The following is a 24789-nucleotide window of genomic DNA, read 5'->3' as shown; positions in this document are numbered from 1 at the left end:
ACCCACGTACAGCCGTTTTCTGATTCACGACATACCGTGTATGGAGGATCACCCACCGTTCTGCCAGAACGTGGGTGAAAATCAGAATGGAGCGCATTGTGGAGGCTGTGATGGTGCTCAGTTGCGGAAGAAGTTTTTCGAAGAACGAAGTCAAAATATTCGATGGGCTTCGAAGCTTCGTCTTTGGCCAAGTTTAGGCCTTTCACTTCATGCTTTTGTTTGTTCCGTGAGAAAAACAACATTGCAGACGTGGGTTCATTGCATGAACTTTACGTGTATCACCCGGCATGTTCCCGCATCCGTTACGTGTAACTAAACCTCCCTACTATCAGTTTTAAAACTTGTATATGCTTTGGTTCTGGTGTTGGATTATCTCACCCACACCTTGGGCCGCTCAACTCGCAGTATCTATCATTCTTATGGCGCCAGATCATGCTGTGTTTGGCGGTAGGATTCTGTTCTCATGATATGTTTTGGTGCTGACGTTAAATGTCTCACTTACACCTCTGCCACTGAAGTCACTGTATTCTATTATTCTTACTGCGCGAGATTCATGATGCTGTTTTTGGTGGTAGGACTTTGGCATAAAACTGCTCTTTTTTGGCCCGCATGGCATCATCGTAACATTCGTACCTGGCAATGGAAATATTGCCGAAATGTTGTACGTAAAATAATTGGTTCGATTTGCAGTGCTTTGTGAATGGGTGTGTCCACCCAACTATTTTCTACGGATGAAGTTGCAAGATGCCTCAAAATTACTTAACAATTATGGTGGTCATTGGATTGTCCTTCTGTGTGCTTAGCAAGCAAAATGTCGGCAGGCCCACCATCACCCAATACAGCTGGAAGTTCAAATCGGAGAATATCTGCTCCTGTTGTAGCTTCATCACCTGGCACAGCGTCGAAATCAGGTGTGTGTGTGTGTGTGTGTGTGTACGGGGAGGGGGAGGGGGGGGGGGTTTGAACAACATACCAGTAGAATGCGAGTGCAATAGGTTGTCTCCAAATAAACAAGCAAATGTTCAGCCCAAGCTAACTGCAAATATCTGCTAGTAACCAATACTATCCACGTGACTTCATAGGGCACTGCTAAGGGAAAGGAGAGGGGGGGGGGGGAGAAACTGACTGTGCTGACTGTGCTATAATGATCTTGTTACTGGTATACTATCCATGTTACAGGGAGGTCAACCAGCACTAGCTCTATCGGCAAGGCAACGGCCGGCAGCTCTGCAAGTGGGAGCTCTTCCGCTGTCACTGGCAGCACCGGTGGTGGTTCACACGGCAATGGCTCAGCAACAAATCGCCAGGGCGGCCTGAATCGAACCCTCTCCAGCAGTGGTGGTGCTAGCTTGCTGGCAGGAAGTGCTGGTAGTGTACGGGCGCCTAGCAGCCCTGTGGCCAGGCTCAAAGCTTCCTCTCTGAAGGAATCTTCCAGTCGTCGTGGAAACAGCATGTCGGCGTTAGATGCTTGTGGTCGAGCGGATGGCACTGCGAAAAGCTCTGATAGCCCGGGAGCTGCACGACAAGGTACTCTATAATCTACAATACATGTACATGTATAACCTTAGTCTAGTAGATGTAATGATTATGCATGGTGATGGCCTGGCACAAGCGAAACTCCCTAAGCTGGTTGTGGTTCTCCACACAAATGTATAGCCGGTTGTAACGTGGGCGTGCACACTTTACTTTACCTTAATGATCATGACACACTGTCGCAATGCATATGCCTTGAACTTGCACTTCGAAGTAGAAGATGGTAAGAGGGGCAGCAGAGTTTTCCTGAAGGTGAAACGGCTAAGCTTACTGACTTCTACGGGTAGCTGAGACAGTTGAAACAATCCTTTTACTGACATCAAAGTTAGCTACATGTACCCACTCTGAGTGTAAGCAATTGGCTGATTCTGTGCCCTGCCCTCACCTTCTCCGCATGTGTTCTGTGCAGTGAAGCTGCCAGCTATCAATGCCCAGTTGAAACAAAATGCCCGTGCCCGTGCACTGCCAGCCAAGACGACAAGCAGGTAGGATGGTGCGGCTGCCGGGTCATGCTTTATTACACTCCGAGTGAGAACGAGTGCACTTTTAATCCGATACATTCATTTACTTCCGAAGGAAAAAAAAGTATATTATCGTGTCTGTTCCCAAGGGAACTCACAACTGTCGCTAACCCCCGGTAAATCCAAAAAGCCGATTGAAAGTACGTCGTTTGTTTCGGGGGAAAAGACAACAGGTGCATTGCTTGCACGTTCAAGCCGCTTCACTGTTATAGCATGTGGCCACCATAGCAATTTTGTGTAGTCAGACAGAGCCCCCCCCGTGACCAGTCAACACAGAGCACCTTGAATGTTCGGGTAAACACGTATTCTTACTTGGCCTCTTATTACGGATAAGGGGACAAAGGAAAGGTACAGGGTGAAACGACAAGAGTACTAAAAAGGCAGAAACCACGAAAGAGAGAATAATTACGGATCTAGCACGAGGAGCTGCGACGACTACAGCCAAAAACGGAAGACTGGGAAACGGCGCAGGGCCACGAGTTATCACCAAAAACGGACCCAGGCACGAACCCAGGCACGGACACGTAATCTTAGCAGTATCCCGTATCCAGGCAAACACGTGCCGACAGCATGCAGCTACACTACTCACAACATTTGTTTCTCGTGAGAATAAAGAATGAGAATAAAAAGGTTGGAGACAACAATATTGCCATACTGGCCACATGCTATACCAGTGAAGTGGGTTACTAATGTATGGTTTTAAACGTATTGCATGATCCGTGGACAGCTAACTAGACTAAACTGGTGTGTGACATGGGCGTTATCACTTGCATAAGAGTACAGAGTTGGGATGCGCGATATAATCGTTGCAATTGCAGCATGTAGTGTCAATGGTTGATCTTAGGTGGAATAGAAAGGTGAATGACTTGCTGCTGCTGATGCTGCTGTTGTTGTTGTTGTTGTTGTTGTTGTTGTTGTTGTTGTTGTTGTTGCTTTAACTACCATCATTGACATTATTGTCATTACTGTCGTGGCTGCCATCACCCGTTGGTGTTCTAATTTCTGTCACAGCTCGGGTATTACTGGAACAAGGAAACCAACAGCACCATCTCTGGTCTTGCCACCACATATCAAGAACACACGTCACTCATGACACTGATTTGAACTGGGTGGAGGAGTTAATGGATTACTCTCCAGACATGAAATGGACAACTTGAGAAATCAACAAGCATTGATGCGCAATGTTATCCTGCAAGCTTTATACTAAATTTTAGAAGCTGTTTCTTGAAGTAGAATTGGTAGACACAACCCCAGGTTGTTTCGGCCCTGCATAAACCACTTGCAAAAATGTGTCCTGTATAGCGAGGTTCACTCAAGTACATAAATGGTACAAATACATGTGACTGTGTTGAGCATCGAATCAAGCATCGGATGAAGAATTCACTATTATTGTACATAGATTCATTTCATCCTACTACCGGTAATACTACTACACTAAGCTGCATTGCGAATCCTCCATTTGCTGCAATTAACCCATTTTACTGCCCATCAAATCTATTATAAAGCCACTAAATCGACTCCCTACAGTGCTACTTACATGATGACGTGTTGAGTGAAACTACAGTTTTCGTCAAGTAGCATATCTGTGGCCCAGTACCACCCCTGCAGAGCCATTTTCATGTCTCAACCGAATTGCCCAGGCTCTCGGCTGCAGGCATTCAGTATTGTGTAGCTATCGTGACTTGTCAAAGAATTACACATATTCACTTGCTTAGTTTTTGCTTCTGGAAAAGTAATTTGATCCTTTTTTTTGTGGCTGGAGTATGTCCACGTAATGTTTCAGCTCTTTCACTAATCCTACAATGAAAGGTTTTTTTGATACTGAGCAAGGAGTAATAAAGTTGTCCGCAACAGCAAATTCTGTTGGGCATTGCTGAATATGTTGTGTAAAAGGTGAAAACACATGCAGCTTTCCTTTGATCACCTAAGTGATGTATGAGTTGGCCCCGAGACTACAGTACTACATGTATATAATAATTATAATTATAGTCGCCACCAAAAAAATCCGGCCAAATGCCATGGATACGCGTACATAGGTATGGTAGGTACGCGGTACTTCATCGCGGGTTCATGCACTGGAGTGGCACCGTGACTAGGCCACTGGACAGTACAGTCTGCGCCGCACTCTGCCTGCTGCAGTCGGTTTGTTGAGCACTGCGCTGAGTCTGAGTGATCATGTGAATGCGGGCCTGTCAGCATGTGAACAGTGAACTGTGAAGTAACTGCACTACATGTACCACTACCACTATGATAGCAGTGCATGTGGCCCAGTACAGCTACCGGTAGCTAGCATTTGGCCGGATTTTTTTGGCGACGACTGCAGTAGGATGGGCTATCCCATGATTCACGATCAAAAACAAAACAAAAACATTTCGTTGTGCAAGTGGTTATATGCAGCACAGATGCGGAGGTGCACTTTCTCTTTTCCATACTATTCATATCACTACTGTCTTTACAATGCAAAGTGCCGTGTTCACCTAGTCTCCAATGGCTGAAGCCCAGTGGCCGCAGAGAAGGATATTGTGCAATTTAATCCTGTAGACTTTTTTTAATTTCTTGAGAAGTCGACACCTTCGAGTCATACAAACTTTGGAAATCTTGCCCACAAGAAACATTTCACCACAAAAATGACGACTTGAAATTCTGCCAGGATAGCATTGCATGCGGGAGTTGCGCGGCAGTGTAGGACCAAGTCTACTGTTGACGGAAGCAATATCCTGAACAACCCACAACCAGGATTGCAAACAATTCAGAGTTGCCACTAATATTGGCACTTGCTTGTATAAAAAAGGTAATGAGGACGAACTAAAAAAGGAGAGACAACAACGGTCTGATGACCTACTCAACAGTGTTAGGGACCTAAAACACTCAGTGAAAACATACAGAAAATCATGTGTTGTGTGATCCCGAGACTTAAAGGATAGTATGTTCTCTTTATGTTCTTCGCTAAATATTGAATTTTCATGAGACGAGAAGTACAACAGATATTGGGTTTTCCCCATCAGCGTAAGTAAGTTAGATGATGAATAAATAGGTATGACATTTTCATGACTTCAAGCAGAAAGTTACTACTCCGGCAAAACCGAGATGGCGGACATACAAGTAAACCTTTATATACAGGAGAACTAGTCTACACTTGATACGAAGACCAGATAAGTCAAGTTGCCAAGAAACACATGCCAATTAAATTCCAGTACCTTGCAGCAAAGGCAAATAGTAGTCAAGCTGCCGCTTCATGAGGTAAGATGGCGAGGTATCGGCAACTTCCATCGACTTCTGGTAACACTTGCGATAAATTTCATGCAGAAGCGCACAGCGTTGGGCGACAAGGGAATTTAAGTGCCGTGCAACCTATAGGAAAACAAGGCAAGCACAAGCAAACATGAGAGTATCGAGCCAAGCCACCAACAAAATAACTATCGACCATGCCAAAGGAGAGCTGCCTGCTCTATAGACAAAGTGATTTTCATCAACTTTCCCCATCCAGAAAAGATGGCTTCGCCAACTTGTTGAGAAGCAATCTCCAAAAGTTCAGAACAGCTTGTACGTAGGGAAGTGAGCCACAGTCTACATACAATGCCTGTGTACAACATACATACCGAGTTAGAGTTCACCGGGAAGGCCGATGTGAATTCGGAAACAACCTGCTGGATGATGGCCCAATCTACAAACAATGACACCACACACCACAAACACGATATCAATGCACCGGGCAGAGACTCTGGATAGATATCATTTACGCACAAAGAAAGATTCAAATAAAAATAATCTACAGTTGCATGTCAGTTATCCGGCACCTTCGGGACCAGATGCTGTTGGATAAATGGGTAGTATACAATACTATTCTGGATAACTGAAGCTACATAGGCACACTGAGTTCACACACCGGACTGAAGAGCATGGGTTTACCAGAATTTTGAATGCTATGTTACTAATACTACTGTGGTGGATATGGAAATCCAGTCCAACGACCGGGGCCGCCACCCTCAGTGCGTACAGAACGTTGCATGCAGTGCACGTGTTCATTGTTGGTCCGATGCGACCAACAAGCTGCAGCACATAAACGAATGTGTGTACGGCTGCATGACCAGCGCCCTGGGGCCGCTAGACGTGCGACCGGATTTCCATGTCCACGGCAGTAGTAGTACAAGCACACACCACACGAGCCAACATCGAAGATTGCATAAGCACAGCAGCGCGCCAACTTACCATGACTGTCTCCAAAATCCAGTTGGTCGTTGCGTGCAACCGGTGACTGCAGACTGTAGCTGCTGATACTTTCACCGGCAGAGAACAATGGGAAATCTGCCCACTGGCCAATGTCCGCCAAAATACCACTGGATGCATTCGAGGCATTCGATGGGAACAAGTCCTCGGTAGTGTTGGCACACGATAGTGATGAGAGAAGGTTTTCAGTCACAAGATCCCCCCAGTTGGGCGTGCTGTGGCTGAGCCTTGTTGGGCGATGGTCAGAGGAGTTAGAAGATGGTACAGGAGCCGGCGAGCAACGGCCACCATGCACCCTGGATGACAATGGTGTGGGCGGTAGAGCAACAGGTTGATTCACAGCACACCGTGTGCAACTGCTCTCAGGGCCTACAAGATATACCAAAACACAATGGCCAATTAATTAACACACAAGGAAAAGGATTGATGAGACTCTACACCAGATAAAGGAGACTCCCTCGATTCAGGCTAAGGCCTGTGGAGAATCCATAATTAAATACTAGTGCTGAGTCGGGTAGCATTTTCTTCGGGTATCAGGTTCGGATAATTTCCCACGGGTAGCACGGGTACCCGATCGGGTTATGTTTTCATGGTAACACCACAATGCACCCCTTCCTTTACACACTGGGCAGACATGCGGAGTATTACATCAATTTGTACACGTGCACTGTACTTGATGTCTTCTGCGACTTCGGGTTTTCGGGTACTATTCTCTACCCGTCTACCCGAGGTCTTCACGGGTAGCACGGGTACCCGACTAACTATTAAATACAAATACAAAATAAACAGCAAGGGCATGCGACAAGGTTGGTGATTACTAGTTAACCCTTTGAGCACGCATGACGTATTAATACGTCACGTACAGTGTCACTGCACCCACGCATGACGTATTATTACGTCGTGAGTGTACATAGCGTACAAACGCGATTTGCATGAACCGCGTGAGTTCAAACTATCGTAACTCGGTCAATTCTTGGCCGATTCTCACGATCGAAATATGTATCTGCAAGAGAAAACTCTCAGCTTGCGATAGAAACAATCGCCGAAGCGATACGACCCCGGGTTGTTGAGATATGCGACTCGACACGGCAAATTCAAATCGATTTTTTTGCGAACTCTGCAGAACGCGTATTCTCCATTTTCGATCATTTTCGCGCTATCTGCTGCCATGGAAACTAGATTCAAATGATAGCAGCGGATCTGGGGAGTCCTCAAAAAAAATTTGAGCTCGATACGAGCAAGGAGAGTGAAATGGCAGCTGAGGATTTGATCTCCTGGCCGTGCTCAAGTCTGTCGAGCGCGTGCGTGAAGTTTGCCAGACTGTAGCATGGGCTTTTGGTGTCGCTCCGAGCTGAGCTTGGAACTATTTTGTTCCTCGCCTCAAGACCTTTGCAGGAAGCTCAAGATCGTGGAATTCGTCCAAAGGAAGGTAAAGTTATCGATCCTTGAACAGCTACTACTTTCATAGGAAAAACGCGATTTTTGCAGGTGTTGACGTGGGGCGGCATTCAGGTAGCGTCGTGCTCAAAAGGTTAACACTACCCATCACCGCTGCCTATAAAGAGGGGCACAAGCCACACCTTGTAATTACCTTTCGGTGGCAAGTAGGTGAACTCGGCAGGCTCGCTGATGTAAGGCTCCCTCTCAGGACCTATTCTGACTTCAATCTGAACCTTGGTGGCCATGAATACTTCACCTTCACCGTATTGTGGCAGTTCGAGGACGGCTGCACCCTGAGCACAAAAAGCAAACACAAAGACTTCATCAGGAGAAATGTAAAAAGAAGATTGGGTACATTCGTACATCCGTTTGCTTCTTTCCCTCAAACCAGGGTATATTGGGTACATTGTTACTAATTTGTATAATTTCATTGCACCACAGTGTAAACTGATGGATATAAATTATAATGACATTCGAAGAGGAAAATCAAGGTACATACCTGGTTGGAAACATCACGATTGACAGTGGCCCAGGACTCCCACTGTCCCTGCTCAGTGCTGGCAAAGAAGCGAACCTTGAAACCAGACTTGAAGCGTTTGCCCACCAGGGCAATGGAATCACCACCAGCGGCATGACCAGTGCTGGGACAAACGCTGAGAATCTCGGGGGCACCTGGCTGAGAACCTGGGGAAAACGAGCACACGAGCATAACAGAAAGGAGAGAATGTTGCTCACTTGCTTGCCAGACTACAGTATGATAATCAATAGAAAGAGGAAATAGAACTAGGGGTGAAAGTTGGCACTGAGATCCCGAGTTCGAGTACTCTGATTTTCTCCGATCGAATATTCGAGTCTGCACATCGATATCTGCCGACTGCTGCTCTGAAACTGCAGATTTCTGTGGTAAATGCATGTACCATGTATGAACGAGTACTCTGATTTATTCCGAGTACGATTATTTTTGAAAAACCTGAGCGAGTACTCAGTATTCGGTATAATTGTTTCACCCCTAAATAGAACATTTAGTGAGTGCTGAGCACAATGTCAGGTAACAATCATGAACTACACGAACATGAAGCACTTTCTTAAATTTGAAGACAAACTTACTGCATTGGAAGGCGTTCGACAAGGCAGTGACATCTCCATGACCAGGAATACATGCAACAAACTTGAGGCACGCTATCGTGCGGTCACAGTCATGTGATTCCGGATCAACTCCACGGTTGCGTAAAGAAGATTCAATCTCAAACTTACGCAAACGCCGAACACTGACGTTGGAGAACCTACAAACATAGAAACCAATAGGGAAAAGTTAACAATGGAAACTGGATCCTAAAACAAAGGGTAGCCCAATTGCTATGCCACACCAAATGAACAATGCAAGCACACTCAAGTGTGACACGACAGCTAGACTCTCCTTCTCGGATGAACTGCACAACGTCTGGGCTCGGTCAAGAATGGTAAGTCAAAGAAACATGCGTAACCCCTTAGATGGCCACAGAAATAATCCACGCTACCGAGTCAAGTGGGCTCTGAGCTGACAGGTACAGATCAGAGCTCACGTCCACATAATAGGCCATCTAAACGGTTACAAGACACTGGGACTGCCTGCATCGATTATGTCAAAGCCCAACAATGTTGCACACTTCATGCATGACATGCAGTGAATAAGCAATGCATAAGAAACCGGCCTCCCCAACCACAACCAGCGCCTTACCAACCAAGGACTGCCAGGACTATCACACTGAACACACAAAGGTACATTACCCCCACTGCCGGCATAAACCCATTCTCTCGCCCCTTGCCCCATGACAATGAAACATGCACATCGGCCACAAACTCCAGTCACACAAACACACACACACACACACACACACACACACACACACACACAAACACACACATGGTTGAACAAGGCATGGCAGCCTTGGAGGGCAGGTGCTGGCACAGTACGGAAGATGGCCGGTATGACACCCACCATATACAAATACATAGCAGTACATACACAGCTTCCATGCTGCTGGCTGTGGAAGTGTGGATGCGGATACATTGTAGACCACCATCCACAGTTTCAACTTCACCGGCACCATTACTGTTCGTGCCAAGGACTAAAACGTTGTCGTGAACCTCCCCGTCCGGACTTGATAAGTACACATCCACAATAGCTGGCCCAGAGTAGCCACAGATCTGTGACAGCAGCAGCAAATCCCCAGTCCACAGGACTGATGAGTTAATCACGAAAAGGACAGCCCAGATCACGGGTCCGGGTAGAACGGCCCAAAAGTCTCCTCCAGAGCACGAGTCTGGGGAGAGGGCAATTGATATACATCGTTGAAATCCGCCGCCGGCTTCCTGGGTCACGGGCCCAGCCAAATCCATTGACATCACCGCCTTGTCCAGGATTTCATATAACGCTGAAAAATGCATAGTCGTCCGTGTTTATCTTGTAATCCAACCTCATTCTCCAAAGAAGCTTGTGGAAAGGGTCTTGGTGACAAGAAAATTGACGCAAGGCACCATGCTGGCCATGATGTCACTCTTTGACCCATCACAGATCAACTCCCAAAAAAGAGGAGTTGCACATTGCAAGAGGTGACACAGGCGCAGCCATGGGCACTGCACCAATCGCCGTCGCCAATACCCACCGAGTGTCAACCAAATCAGAAAAGCGAACACATGGATGCAAGAAAGTGGCTCGTGGCCCATTCAAAATAAGTCAAGCTCTGGAAAATCCAATCATTCCAACAGCAGAGCTGTAATGGAGATAATGTCATGAAATGACCATACTGCCAGAGTGGTATGCAATGAATTTTCCACAGCTCAACAGACACATAAAATTAATGGGACCACCAGCACGAGCCTTACCGGACCCGCTGAGGCACCCCACATTTCCAAAGAGACTACGGTCCATAACTTACCTTCACTGTTGGATAGCCACCATCCTGGCCACCCCGCATTGGTCCACGGCTGCCCTCACTGGTGTAGCGAGCACGAAAATACTACACGACAAATGCACACAGGAATGTATAGAGGTGACATACATGTAAATGAAAGATTCAGAAGAAAAAAAAAGGTACCTTGGAGATTTCAAAATGCGAGTCTCATCTATATGTACATACTGATTCAGGCATAACACATCCATGGATCCATTTCATGATCAATCAAGAAACCAAAGACCCATCTTTTTTTCTGAAATACATGCAGTACTCAACCTGTTGCTAGGAAGACGTTTTCTGCTCCTATTCAGGAATGGTACCAAGCAGACCCAAGAAAAGAGCTAAATAATTTACTGGAGTTTGAGTCGTCATCAACGAAAAGTACAATGTAAGTCTACATGTAGCACGCATACAGCGAGGCAAAGTATGTTCAAAATGTACCTTCTCGGGCTGAACAACAATCCTCAGGGAAGGAGTCTCTCCTTCTGCTTCCGACGATGGGGAATCGGAGGTGCAACATGAACGTTTGGCACCATCCATGAATGAAGGCGATTTTCGCTTGCGCGACAAAATGATGCCACGAGGAAGGGCAACTGGCGTAAAGCACCCTTCGGCCTCGTCATCTTCACTGTACAAAGTCAATGACTTCATTTCAATCCAAACATAAAGTCTTCAACCTGGACCTCGTGCGAGGCACTTGAAATCTCGCGCGTTCACGATCACGTACACTCTCACGTGCCACCTGACAAAGCACAGAGCTTCTACCTCTAGCAGGTTTCGAGCAAACTGCTGAAGTTTTTACCCTGTTCCTTACTTTTCTTTTTGTTGACACCAGAGATTTGACCAATCAGAGCACGAGCTGCCATCGCTAACTAAGGTAGACCAATGAGCTTCCGAGTTACAATTGAATCCTCCTTGAAATCTGTCCGAACAAATTTTGTGGGTATAAAATGAGCCGCCTCACACGGACTTGCTTTCTGGCATGTTTGGGATCTGTTCGGAGGTGTTAGATTTTTTACTCCTGTCTTCTTCATCGAACTACACAATCGAACTTTCACGAGGGGTTACTTCCAAACACGCCCCGAGACTTAACAATCACGAAGTTAGTTCACTGTCAAGAAACTCCTCAATTTGTTCGCAATTACCTCCCTCTTGTGTGCAGCATCATGTGTCCACAACGTGTTTCGTGGCCGAATCAAGAAACTATTTCTAGCTCTGCGATTGGCTTGAGCACGCGATTTTGGGCAGGTTGAAGGGCTGCTCGTTCCTTTGCTGGCCACGACAAGACAACACTATGTACTAGTCAAGTCATAACCTTGTTTTGCTGTCTGCAGTGCTGGCGGCATCGTTTCTTTCGTTGCGTGCCTGGTGGTAACTTCTCCCTCTCTAAGTTCTTCATGTTTCATCTCTGTTGGAGCGACTCTTGTTGCATGCCTAGCGCCTTTGATTCTGGTCTACAAGCCACATCACTTGGTTTTGTGCTCTGGCTTATTGATAGTTGTAAGCATGTAACTGTTGTCTATTGGTTACATTGCGTTCCTGGAACAGCCGATGCATTTCAGATTTCGTTTTGATGGAGAAAAATCTGCTTTTCTCTTTTCCTTCTTTATTCCAGTCGCACATTATGTACCGGAGGAGAGCATGATGTGCATGGCCGACAGTGTGTGGCGTGTGGCGCGGGCTCCCGGGGCTAGTTGTGTGCACGTAGTAGTTGTAGTTAGAAGATCTACTGACTGTCAGTACTACTACTACCAAGAGTAGATATCTACTCTTGCTACTACTGATATGAGTACTACAGTCAGAATGATAAAGAATCTACCTGAACCATTGTGAACATATGAACCTGTGAACCGTCCATGTGAACTGCATAACAAGTCTACAAGTCAAGTCTAGACCTCCGGGCGCGCCGTATTCTGTCGCCATGGCCACACATGTGTTCAACGTGGCGCGCGCTTGAAGTAACGTCATGAATGATGAAAGGTCGACCCAGGCATGCATGCTTTACCAGTGATCACAGCCAAACTAAGTTACTTTGACAAAAGACAAAAGTGCATTTTTAAAATCACTCTAGTCAACGATTTGATTGTTTAGTATCTTCATCTTGGGATTGTTCAATCATAGCTCTCTAAGCTGAGCTCTCGTTCTTACAACCTTGCTAATGTTAGAAGTTTCCAATCACCTAACCCGATACTAGTAAGCAGTGCTGGATCTCTTGCTCGGTTTTATCATAATCTGCAGAATGACGAATTGAATTTGTCAAAATTAATGTGGAGAGAAATTTGACAGTTCGTCCTGCTATTTTCATTGCCAGTCGTTCCTCTGCCTCGTACATGGAGCTGCTTTATGACTTCAACTTCACATGAGATTTGATATTGAGAATCTGGACCACTTGCCGATACTGATGTATTTACTAATAGCACTGGCCTCTGCTGCAGTATGTCTCATTACAGTGCTGCGAGAAAAACTAATCGCAGGCCCTCGTTCTCATTCTCTGCACCTGCTCGGCGTGAGAATACGAGACAGGGATCTTTGTTCGTGTTTGGAGATTCTTCGGCAGTGGAAGTGGAGAGTTCAGACTATGAAGGCATTGAGATGCCTGTTTTATCTCACCGAAAAGGAAATAAGGCCACTACACCTGACGTTGTTGACCAGAAATCTAAGTTTCAGTTCGTATACAGAGATTTGGCGCCTTCAGACACACTGGCTAGCCTCTCTCTTCAATATGGATGTCCGGTAAGTCTTACTGCCCTATTGATACATGTATTACAGACTGTCCTCATCAATTTTAAATTCTCTCAGAAATAATAGGTCAATCCACATCTGGTGCTTCGTACCCTAGTGGGACGTAATCATCACTTCCCCGCCATTGTATTGGGACTGTTTTCGTTATTGGAGAGGTTGTGTAGCAAAGTTTCGTAGTGTTCAACGGATCAGGCACCGACGAAAGAGACTACGAAAATCGATCATTTGAAGCTTGCGTAACAGTGGGAACTTCAAGTTTCCAAGTACAAGAAATAGGTCTCGACGCTTCACGCATCCACACACCAGGTGGGCAACAGTACACAGGTATCGCACATCACTGTGTGGCAGTATGGTGATGGTTATGAAAATAAATAACCACACATCTTATCATGTCCCCTTCTTGCCTCAATGCAGTATGTAAGAATGTTCCAGAGCACTTCAAGATTCACGCGCGGGCGCGCAGCAAATGTCACCTAGATGTGCTAGAGGCTGTTTACCAGTCCTGGAGATGTCATATATATATAGATAGGACATCACGGAACCCAGCATGCCCCAGCATACATACTATGCTGTTCCCATAGTAATCGTGACACGTGACTTAAAACATTGTGTCGCGGCCGAGGAAGATGAACATGTCTCACTCAAAACAAACGCAACGAAGGCCTTTCGTCTCAAAAGTAATTATTAGTTGTCGTTCTCCTGGCGGCTTGCCTCAAGCGAGTCGAGGTTCGTATCTTGCCTCTTGCCTTCACGAATTTTATTTTCCTCGTTGTGGAGTACACCTGGACAAAGGAACTGGCAAGCGAATCGTTTTGGTCGCATTGAAAATTGCAAATGCACAAGAGGGTTGGCGAAGCAATTAATTTGTGTTCGCACTTTCAGCAGAGCAGTAGCTGCTGCTGCGATCAAAGTTTTTACTTTCGCCACTGGTTTCAGGCAGCAGAAGGATCTGGCTGAAAGCGATGGCGATACGTCCATGACCACCACGTCCTGGGTTGATATCCAAGAAAGACCGTCCAAGGTCCAGTTTTAGCCAAGAGCTGTCGTATCCAAGAAATCAAAAACGCCAACAGCAAGCTTTGGCCAAATAATATCTTCCAGGCAGTGATTTACGGGCCTAGCGCCTGCTGCCTCGTCTTCCTCCTCTGCATGGCCAGGTTTGGGGCGAAATGAACGCACGGGGCGTGAAGAAACATTCCAAAGGCGAAGCAATCGTTTCCGAAGAAGCGCCGCGTGGCTACGAGAAACCCCACATGAAATCCCCAAACGAAAACGGCCATTCGGTCGGGTATTCGATAGCGAATCGAATATACACTACCTCAATGCCCGCCGATGTCTGATATTCTCCGCCTATTCCTTCAAACTTGACCAATTCGGAAAGAAATCCATAGCCATTACGATCGTGCATCCTCCACATACATTCAGAAATGCTCACGCAGCACTTCTTTTCATCGCGTGTGCACGACCGACGCTTCCATGACAACTCTGGGACAGGTAACCAATCAGACTCATTCAGAGTGCGATGTCCTAGATAGGACATCTCCCCGACTGGTTTACATTGCCAAGCTACAGCCTGAGCTGTGTAGACAGAAGGAGTTTGTTAGGAAGCTAGTGCTATTTTGACTTCCCACCTCCCTGTTATAGTGCGTTTACTCTTTGGCGCAACTCACACTATCATTCAGGTTATGAAAATATAATAATAATTATTATCATTTCGTTGCTGAGCTTTTCTGTTGCTATTGGAAGAAGGTGAAAGTCCATGCAACTTACGTTACTTGATGCTGTAACGGCCAAATCTGACGAATGTTCATTGTGCGCAATCTCTCTTTTGCTCTACTTGGTTGTGTACTGTAGAGTAGAACAGATTTGGGGGAAAGAAAAGGCGGTAGAAGTTCACGAACAAGAACAAGAAGAATGAAACAAAAGAGAAAAGCAAAATGAATCTGGTCTCTCTCCTCGTCACTCACTCACTTACTGAATCCTGATCGCTGCTCAGGATGACATCTTCCAGGAGACGTCTGGAAGGCTCGAGACTGTGGAGCCGGGCTCAGACTGAGACTTGTCGCTGCTCAGGATGACATCTTCCAGGTTTGGCATAAAGGAGACGTCTGGAAGGCTCGGGACTGTGGTGCCGGGCTCAGACTGAGACTCACAGAGGAGGGAGCGATTCTTGTTGAAAAAGAGAATCGCGTTGATATTATCGCTGCTGAGCCGTGCCTTCCTCCGTTCGGTCAAGATCCAAGTGGTGGATAAGTTGCGTTCGGACTCCGTCGATGACGCTGGTATACAAAGGATCTGCTTGGCCAGTTTGGCAACTGCTGGGAACGAAGCAGCATTCAGTCGCCACCAATCCAGTGGACTTCAGTCATTGTCGCAACCTGTCGTGTCGAGGTACAGCCGAAACTCCTCTTGTACACTGAGCTGCTTGGGGGTTGCTGGAAGAGACAGGATGGTCGGACTGGTACTTTCCAGCAAGGCGGCTTAGCAATGACTGCTCCTTTCTCACTGACGGAGTGGACTGGTTGGGCTCCGATGCGCATCGGCGCTTTGCTGGCGGTTTTTTATCATCCTCTGATTCCTTGCTGGCAGATTCAGCGCATGACATTCTGCGCCTCAGTTCATCATGAACCTCCTCACGGTAATCCTCGCCCAATAACGAAAGGTCCTTGAAGCGAGGATCAAGTGCCGATACCAGAATCTCACAACAGGCTGGCTGGGTGGTGCTGATTCCGAACAGTGACGATACCTCCATTCGAAGGCAAGACTTGATGTTCAGAAGATCCCGAGGTCTGAACCAACGACTATATGTCACATGCATTATTGTGCTGTACTGCTACGCATCTGCTTCTAGTATGCTTGCATTCATGGTAGCATTGACTGTAGACCTGAGGTCACGTGCATGCTTCTGTCTCGCGAGTTCCCGGATGCATGCACCGGAGCTTGCGCCGCGCTGCTTTTGTTTAGTTCCTGGTTGTTGGACTTTTAGTAGTGTTTTAGACTAGTTGGTGCTTTTCGGAGTTCATGTAGAAAGTTCAAGGTTATTGTTTCTTCGAATCGCTTTCCGTTGTGCACGAATGTGGAATGTGTCACTGTGTGAGTGTGCGTTCCCTTTAGTGAGCTTTTCTTAGTAACACTTGATGTTACTAACGAATACGGTGTCAGCACCATCATCATCATCCCTGCATTCGTCAACCAGTGGAAACACAGTTGTCACTGAAACCTCACTACATGAGGACAGGCTCGTTGTCACTGATTTAAAGGGCTGCAAAACAGCGCCGAATCCCTTTACTTGTGCTCACTGTCCTGACGAGAGGTTCAGCGACTGGTTCCACACCGAAGAAAAGAAGTTAGCTCCAGGCAAAGCCAGGTAACAACACTATCTCGAGAGTGTACAACTCCACTTAGATCTCGGTCACGACTCGCTTTTAGACTTCAGTTATTTTACTAGTTTAATGCATCTCGCGGTACACAAAACCAGGGTTGTAGCCAGCTTGACATTGCAGAAGGGCAACAAGTCTGTGCACAGTTGCACAAAATTCGCGTTGAGTATACGGCATGATGTATTTTAAAAGCCATTATTGTGGAGTGCTTAGTCCCAGTGCCTTGGCAGTAGAGCCGCAGAGTTGCAGGTTCAAACCCAGCAACTTCCAAAAAAGATTAAACAAAGTGGTTTCAGGTCCTTCCCTTCCGCTCCTGTAAGGCCTTCAACTCGGAAAACGAGTCGTGATGCTTTCCCTTTGGCATCTGCTACTTTGCGGGGTTATATACACTTGATAGCCATTTTGTGTGTGTGTGTGTGTGTGTGTGTGTGTGTGTTTTGACTCATTTGGCCGTGTAAGCAGAGAACCACTTGGTTATCACAGTTGGCGTAGACACACTGGTTGGTCAGTTGTATCACCTTTGCGGTCACTGTTACTCAACAGTGACCGCAAAGGTGATACGAGTATGTGTGGGTTCATCTTTCTGTTTGTACTGGTACATTGGGTCTCTGTAGGTCGCTGAAATCAAGCGGGCAAATAACATCTACACGGATCAGGATTTTCATGGACGTGTTCAGTTGCGCATCCCCGTTCCGGTCCATAGTCTTATGACAGATCCTAGTGAACAGGCTAGGATGCAGCCTGCACCGGGAACTAGCTACAAAGACTTACCAAACGGAACGGACGATTATCCTGAACTAGAGGATCACATGGATGATGATGACGATGGGTATGCTAGGACGTCAGCTTTGAAATCTGCGGATGAAGCGCAAAAGCTCTTGAAGCGCCTTGATGAGGACCTTTCATCAGTCAAGCAACAAATCGAAGATGAAGATGGCGTGTTACACGATGAACAATCTCAGCTCATGTCTCGTGTTGCTCCCAACCCGGAAGCTACTGCCATTGCACCGTTGTCTGAATCCACTGCCGTGAAGCAGATGGAGTATGCTACAGTATGTGGCCTGTCCTGGCGGCACATGATTATTGTTGGCATCATTGTCATTACTGTCCCAATTTTGGGTGTAATTTATATCGTGAAGCATCGCAACATTTTCCCGGCTCACTGGTTTGGCCGTTAACCTCTCCCTTCTTTCTCTCATCACGGTATTGGGCGTCACTCAGCCGCCATGGTTTTATTGTCAATTCATTGTTTTCTGTCGCTTTCCTAGCTCCGTATACCGGCACGTCTCAGTTGTATCTGGAATACAATGGCCAATGTGCACGTCTATGTAATGCAATGTATCCTGAAATTTATATCTCCTAGCTACTTTTATTCAGTTCCGGCGTGACTTCGTCCTCTACTCTCTGCTGTATCTATTGTTGAGTATTTCTGGGTACATATTATATGTACAGCATTTGCTGCTGCTTGATGTTCTCCTCTGGCCTACTTCCGTGGAAAGATAAGGGCCTTTTAATTTTCATTGTCTTACTAGCATTTCCAAGTTCCCTTTCCCCATTTCCATACCTTTAACGTTTCAGGCTGGGATCAAACCTGTCTGCAGTTCTTATACATGGTCATCACAAAGTCATGAAAATATGTACATTCTTTTACTTCAACTTCAAGTAGCATACTTTTGGTCTTCCATTGGTGGATTGGTGTTGATCATAATTATTCATATCTACATGTACCAGTACTACTAGCATTTCTGAGAGTCCAGAACACCCAGGACTGTGGACCCCTGCTGGTACGGAGAAGAGCAGAGGTACAGTCATGGTACGTATCATTTAGCGGTGGTGGCCGCTTGCAGTTTTTTCCATCTAGATATCTGAACAACTACTCTGACGCACACACACACACACACGCGGCATAGCACTTTATAGATCTTATCTGGACGTATGCCTCTACTAGTTCTGTCTGGATAAACTGTGAGAACCTTTCCCTGGGTACAAGTACGCGTACAAAATAATGTACTCTTGAGTTGACACAATAGGTGGCTTGCACTGCTCAAATAGTGCCCAATACCAGGAGCCGAGCTCTTTATTACACTTGATTGTACTTACATAATCATTGATGTAACACAACACAAGTGACTGGGTCCATGTTCTATTCACGGTTTGCAGCAGTGCTGGAACCTGTTCCTGAAAGTGGACCAAATGGAAGTCTGATCAAGGTTCACGGTTATAATGCAGACTAGACTAGAGATGAAGGGATTGTGTTATTAAAAAGAATAGCAAGTACCGGTACATTATTGTATCATGTCATGTGACTACTTGAAGTACATGAAGTGCCCCCCAACACAGCAAGAAAATACACACAATTTCAACCGATATCGATTGATTTTATTGAAGGATTGCTATGCACGGTACAGGTGTGGGAGTTTAATCCAGCAACCCCCTCCCCATAATGTGACAGAAATGGCAAATCAGTGCCGGGATGCCGCCAGATTACAGAGCCGGTCTGAATGTCTATTGCTCCATCCTTGTGGTGTTGAACACTCTACATAGGCAATCTGGGAATTCTTGCTATTGTGCCTTTGAGGTTAGGATGTACATGTACTGCAGCGTCTGATCTCTCTGTACTCTGTAGTCACGGTGTTTCCCCATTCCTTTCCAGTCAATGATAAAACAATAATTTTATTCAGCCTCAATCATTGTACCTTGCTTAGTAGCTACTCTGTGGTATGAAAAAGCAAGTTCGAGGTCAGTATCGGAAAGTGCCAATTAGAATACTGTATTGAAAAAACAAAACAATCAACAGTAAGACTATTATAAACGAATCGAAAACAAACATCTTCTTGAAAACAATACAGATGATAGAAATAGGTATCACGATTGCCGGATCCATTCCAGTTTTATTTCTGTATGGCCTGTCGTTTTTATAATACTACTTGTACAATTCATACCATTCAAACTACAGCTTTTGCAGCAGCACTGATCCGTGATGGTAACACTGTAAGCTGTGCAAGCTTCGACACGGGCTGATAAACTAAATCTTCAACTTGTGACACAACACCAAGCAAAGTGGACAACCAGCATCATGTTATAATAATATAGCAGCATCAAGACACGATGATAAAATGAACGATGATCAGCAAGCATGTCATAGGGAGCTCAAGGACAGCTTGGCAGCACACAGTATGAGTTGGTGACGAGGAAAGAACACATAGCAGAAGGCACAATTAAATAACCCAAAATTCATTCACGAGCTAGCATCGGCAAAACAGCACCTAGCAAGACGGTCGACCTCGCAAGCTATTCTCCCCAAGAACCTGGAGCTTGTCTCTGGGGACTTCCCCAACTGCCAGCACCTGTGGGTTCTTGCAGAGCTGTGTACTGAATCCTTTATAGAAATGTGGACAGTGAACTGGCGATATTGAGTAGTTCTTCATTGCAATACCCACGTCCAAGTCATCAATATGGAGAAGGCCAATCTCCGCTGTCAGCGACCCTCTCCATGCATTTAGCAGCAGTTCTACGGTATCGTGAGACATGATGAAAGCAAAACTCTGCAAGTAATCTGGATAGAACTTGCCCTGGTAAAACTTGTCTGCCATGTACCACGGTGATCTTTTTTTCTTCATGATGCGCGCAAGGTGCACCATGTTACCAGCATATAGTCGCTTCCTAGGCTGTGCAGCAACCCACTGGATCATTCCTGGGACATTTAGGAAGACCTTGTCCTGAGTTTTCAAAACATATTCAAACTCCAGATTCATTTTGGCCCACATCAGTGCAGAGTAGAGCTTAGCAGATGTTGACGCATAGTCATTCTCATTGACCATAACGACATCTCTCTCTTTCTCCATCTCGGCACGAACATAATCCAGAATGCCTGCAAGACGACCCACAATGAAGAAATGGCGATACAGAGTCTCCGTGGTAAAAGCTTCGCCTTCTCTGTTTGCCGCCGCCACGAGGCCGTCGCGATCAACCTGGTAATCGGTGAGTTTCCGAGCCCAGGAGTTGCGCACTGCCCTGCGATGTGGTGCATCAGGCGTCTCCGACAGGATCAGGACCACTACAAACAGAGCTCCGGGCGGCAAGTGTGGGCCTGGCGGCGGTGGTCGCGGAGGGTTCTTACTCTCCACAACTATATCGGGATTGTGCTGGACTGCATGCTGATCAGATTCCTTGTACTGGCGACTCTCAAGTTTCTCAGGTGGCAATCCATGCAAACTGTCAGAGTCACCAGGCTGCTTCTCGAAATGTGCCCCTTTGTCATCCAGCTCGCTCTTGACCGCTAAGTTGGCCCCGTTAGACAGTCGGTATTCCAGCGATCTATCTACGGAGCGAGCACCGTTGGCTTCTGAAACTTGCAGCTGGCTATTTATCAGCAGCAGCGATAGGATAACCAGACCCAAAATAACCAGTAGCCTGCACCAGCGCTTCGCTACTAAGCCGGGCATTCTCGTGCAAACTCGTCCCCTCGACCGAGCACCACGACTCGGACAGACGTCCGTCAGTACGTCCGATTCTGCTAGCGGACGCGCGTTTGTGCAGCGCGGTTCACTGTCAAACTAGTCGCCCAGGCACTGGCAGCAAATGAGAAACCATCCTGAGCCGTACGGTTAGCTAATAACACCGTCGGTACAAACAATTTTCAACATAGGCAATCCTCCTTATCCGCAAAGGACGCTGCGTAACTGAAGAAACACAGCCTACTCACAAGAAGACAGGGCACGGAATTCCCTCTGGCAAATGTTGCAGAGTGGACAACCAATTATTGTACTTGCAAGGCGTTCTGAACGTAATCCTGCACTGGACCATAAAAATAAAATTGCAGAAGAGAAACTGCGAAAAAATACTGAACATGAACATTGAATTGATCGTGAAGTTTTGCGTGCATATGGCCGATGCATCGATGGAGGCTTTGTATGATACTAGCGCTAGCGCTGGTGACTGCATGACATGATGACTGACATGATAATATTATGATGTCGATTAGCTCAAAGATCAAGTGGCATGCAATGCACGCCGCACTAGCACTCACCATGCTCACGTACTGACTCAGTCTCTGCTGGAGTGCTGCATGCATGCGCTGAGCTAGCTGCTGACTCAGCTCAGTGCTGAGTGCATGCATGCTGTGCTCCAGTGCGTGCATGCTTTGACTACTCGAGTCGAGTTTGAGTTGGACTTGTCTTTTTCAGTAATCGGGCCGGGAGTGGTGCATGTGAAAGCCTTTACGTCTGACACTGGATCTGTGACAGACTTCAAGTAAGTATTAAAGTAATACTAATAGTTCAACCCAATCACAACAACACAACTTCACAAGTCGGTGACACTGCAACAGGGCCAGGGCAGGGGTGGAGTAAACTAAACAAGTAAAGCCTAGATCTAGACTAATACCCCGGGTATTAAATCCTTGAAATACCGGGTAGTACAAAACGAGGAAAGATCAATACAAATACACTGACCAAGGCAAGTAAAGTGCGCTACGCAGATCTAAAAAAATTTATACTTTAAAAAATATAGCCGCTAGTACTACTATAGACCCTTTGCGCAATAAGCGAGAGGGGTCGAGACGGGGCATGCTGTGCACGCGCTGCACACTTGGCATGCAACCAGCATGCATGGTTTTGCTGCAGGACGTGATCAAGTTTCCTGTGACAGGCTGTGTTTTCACGGTCCCGACGCGATGTTCATGTATGTACTCCCCAGCCTTTTTTCATTTTGAAGTTTTTCTAGTTCTGAAGGAAGAAGTCCCGAAATGCTTTCCAAGGACCACTGTTGGGTTCTTGTTTGCAGCAACCGTCATCCCTAACGTTAGTCTAAGGAACCCACTTGTCTTTCCATGCGTTCCCTGGTGATGCTGGCATTCCACACTCTGGAATCCTGGCTATCTGGCGAGAAGAGGGCCGCAGTGCTGCGATATCGTTTACAGTGTTGTGCTCGGAACACTTTGTCCATGACGACTTTCATCCTTGCTTTTGCGAAGATATGGAACGCCCTGCCAAGAGACTCTGGAGCTTGAGAAAAAGGCATGACCCATCCCTGTCTTCGCTATTGGAAGATCGACTGCTTGCTGGCGCTGCTCCAGCTGCTGTTGTTGAAGTGGAGAGAGACGCGGCCTCATCGCTCAGGTTTGCGGAGAAAGTCATCTGAGTTCGAGCTGTGGCTGTGTGCACGATATGACAGACTTTCACATTATGCACATAGCCACCAAAGTAAAACTCATGGACACTATCCACGGGCTTGTTCACTAGTACTACTCCATCAGCTCCCTCTTCACTGTCGTCGGCGACTTGCCCCTGCGTTGGAGACGAGCAAGCATGGTGTGGCACTCACTCTGGGAAACAGAGCCGGGTTCATCACTCATCCACTGGGACGCATGACGCATGATGAAGGTACACTCGAGGAAGTGGTGCCCTTCTTAGTTCTAGGAGCATCAGGGTTCTGCATAGAGAAGTGTTCTCTACATCGACAGAGGAGAGAAGGAAGAGAAAATAAAAATAAATTTCAATCTACAGTAATCCGAATTATCCACTGAATGCGGAAAACTTACCGCTCCAACAACTCCTTCTTTTTCCAGATAGATACGCACCCTCATTCAGCAGAAAACTGTTCAGTTCCTTACACAACCGATCTTCATTAGACAGTTCGTCCACGGGTTCCACAGCCATCGATGGCAAACCACTCGACACTCTCTCCTCCATCTCCAAAATGGAAAAATACAGTGTTCCACTATGCTCAACAACTGATACTCTGCACAAAAATCGAAGAGGATGCCCCGTCTCGGATCACGTGACCGTTATTGTGCAAAGGGTCTATTGTACTATACTACCAAGAGTCCATAAACCCATATGGACTCTTGATACTACTAGTACTAAGTACTGTACTAGTACTAAGTACTAGCAAGAGTAGATAAACAAGAGTGTGCAACTCCGGATCTCTCCTGCACAATCTGCAGATACCGCGCGCCCACGGCGGAATTTTTTGTTTACGTCACCTTTTTTCAGAGAAACGCGGCTTTGCCGCAGAGCAGTGTGAGAGCACGTGCTGGGCACCGACCTTGTAGTGTAAAGCCCAGCCAAGTGCACGAGGGAAAACTCTCCAAAAGGCTCGCAGCGCGTGCGTCGTCGAAAAGATTACGTCAACAAAAAATTCCGCCGTGGGCCAATCCATCCGGAGTTGCACACTCTTGTTTATCTACTCTTGGTACTAGACTACTACAGTGTGTGGTAATACTGGCACTATGTCACATGTGCACAGTATGTGTGTTCGTACAGCGCGCGCGATAGAGTAGCTGCTCATTTTTATAATTATTTTCTTGATTTGAAATTTATAATTATTATGTACGCGTAGACGGTATTGTACTATTGTTGCACTTTGCACGTTGATGTTCACATGGTTCAGGAAGCAAGGTACGGGTACCTGTAGTACGAGTATTCCTTGACTTGAGTTGTGTTCACACTGAAGAAGATGATGATGCTGAAGAGAAGTAGCCAAAATGTGTCAATTATATTTTCGAAGACATGCACAAAATCGGTGGTGAAGGATAGGCAAATTCGCAGCTTCTCCCTGTTATGGGCCGCAAGTTCCCGGACTAGTGGAAGGACAGCGGCTGAATCCTGTCCCATTGTTCAGAAGTCCAGGTCCCATTTTTCGAACTTCAGTGCCACTGCTCTGCTCCATGCTCACACGAAATCTGTAAGATTTCTATCTGACACGCAGCATAGAGCATGTAGGGAGGGGTTTCCACATTCGGTTGGGGCATTTAACAACATCATTATTCACACTCAAGAGCTACGGGATGAGCTTCGTCTCAAAGATATCTTCACCGTGATCCTTCGTGGTAAGAGTGTATGATGTCATCATAGGTAGTATTTACTATTTAGTTTTAACAAGAGTAAAGCTCCCAGGGAGCTTATATACTTTATCAACCATAAGTACAGCTGCAGTGGTGTCTTCAACTTCAGCTTATATACTCTTGGTTTTAAAATACAGAGGGTGCGTATTGAAACAATTCCATTT

General features: G+C 46.3%; 4 protein-coding genes across 5 annotated transcripts in view; 2 read left to right on the top strand and 2 right to left on the bottom strand.

Annotated features, from left to right (window-relative positions):
- LOC135806128 (serine/threonine-protein phosphatase 4 regulatory subunit 4-like) overlaps nt 1-3932 on the top strand; it is a 30921-nt gene extending 26989 nt beyond the window's left edge. For both annotated transcript variants that reach the window (XM_065320281.1, XM_065320280.1), the window contains 4 exons: nt 804-911; nt 1180-1527; nt 1943-2018; nt 3066-3932. In XM_065320281.1, the coding sequence (XP_065176353.1) occupies nt 804-911; nt 1180-1527; nt 1943-2018; nt 3066-3147 (614 nt within the window). In that variant the 3' untranslated portion in view covers nt 3148-3932. The remainder of the gene's footprint in view (nt 1-803; nt 912-1179; nt 1528-1942; nt 2019-3065) is intronic.
- Nucleotides 3933-4769: 837 nt separating this feature from the next.
- On the bottom strand, nt 4770-11433 carry LOC135806129 (nuclear factor of activated T-cells 5-like). Its single transcript, XM_065320282.1, has 9 exons — nt 11099-11433; nt 10640-10720; nt 9727-9908; nt 8829-9004; nt 8221-8405; nt 7873-8014; nt 6264-6650; nt 5654-5718; nt 4770-5405 (listed from the first exon to the last, which is right to left on the bottom strand). The coding sequence occupies exons 1-9, from the start codon at nt 11306-11308 to the stop codon at nt 5238-5240; spliced, it is 1596 nt and encodes a 531-aa protein (XP_065176354.1). The 5' UTR covers nt 11309-11433; the 3' UTR covers nt 4770-5237.
- A 1249-nt stretch (nt 11434-12682) lies between these two features.
- LOC135806127 (lysM and putative peptidoglycan-binding domain-containing protein 3-like) lies at nt 12683-18519 on the top strand. The gene is made up of 2 exons (XM_065320279.1): nt 12683-13390; nt 17394-18519. Exons 1-2 carry the CDS (start codon nt 13094-13096, stop codon nt 17955-17957), a joined length of 861 nt encoding a protein of 286 aa, XP_065176351.1. The 5' UTR covers nt 12683-13093; the 3' UTR covers nt 17958-18519.
- A 913-nt stretch (nt 18520-19432) lies between these two features.
- Nucleotides 19433-21636, bottom strand: LOC135806126 (beta-1,3-galactosyltransferase 4-like). Its single transcript, XM_065320278.1, has one exon. It carries the CDS (start codon nt 21222-21224, stop codon nt 20046-20048), a length of 1179 nt encoding a protein of 392 aa, XP_065176350.1. The 5' UTR covers nt 21225-21636; the 3' UTR covers nt 19433-20045.
- Between the last annotated feature and the right edge of the window lie 3153 nt (nt 21637-24789).

This window comes from Sycon ciliatum, chromosome 1 (genome assembly GCF_964019385.1).
Source record: "Sycon ciliatum chromosome 1, ocSycCili1.1, whole genome shotgun sequence".
In the NCBI taxonomy this organism is placed as follows: Eukaryota; Metazoa; Porifera; class Calcarea; order Leucosolenida; family Sycettidae; genus Sycon; species Sycon ciliatum.
Note: the sequence above shows the minus strand (reverse complement) of the source record. Positions and strands in the feature narration are given on the sequence as shown.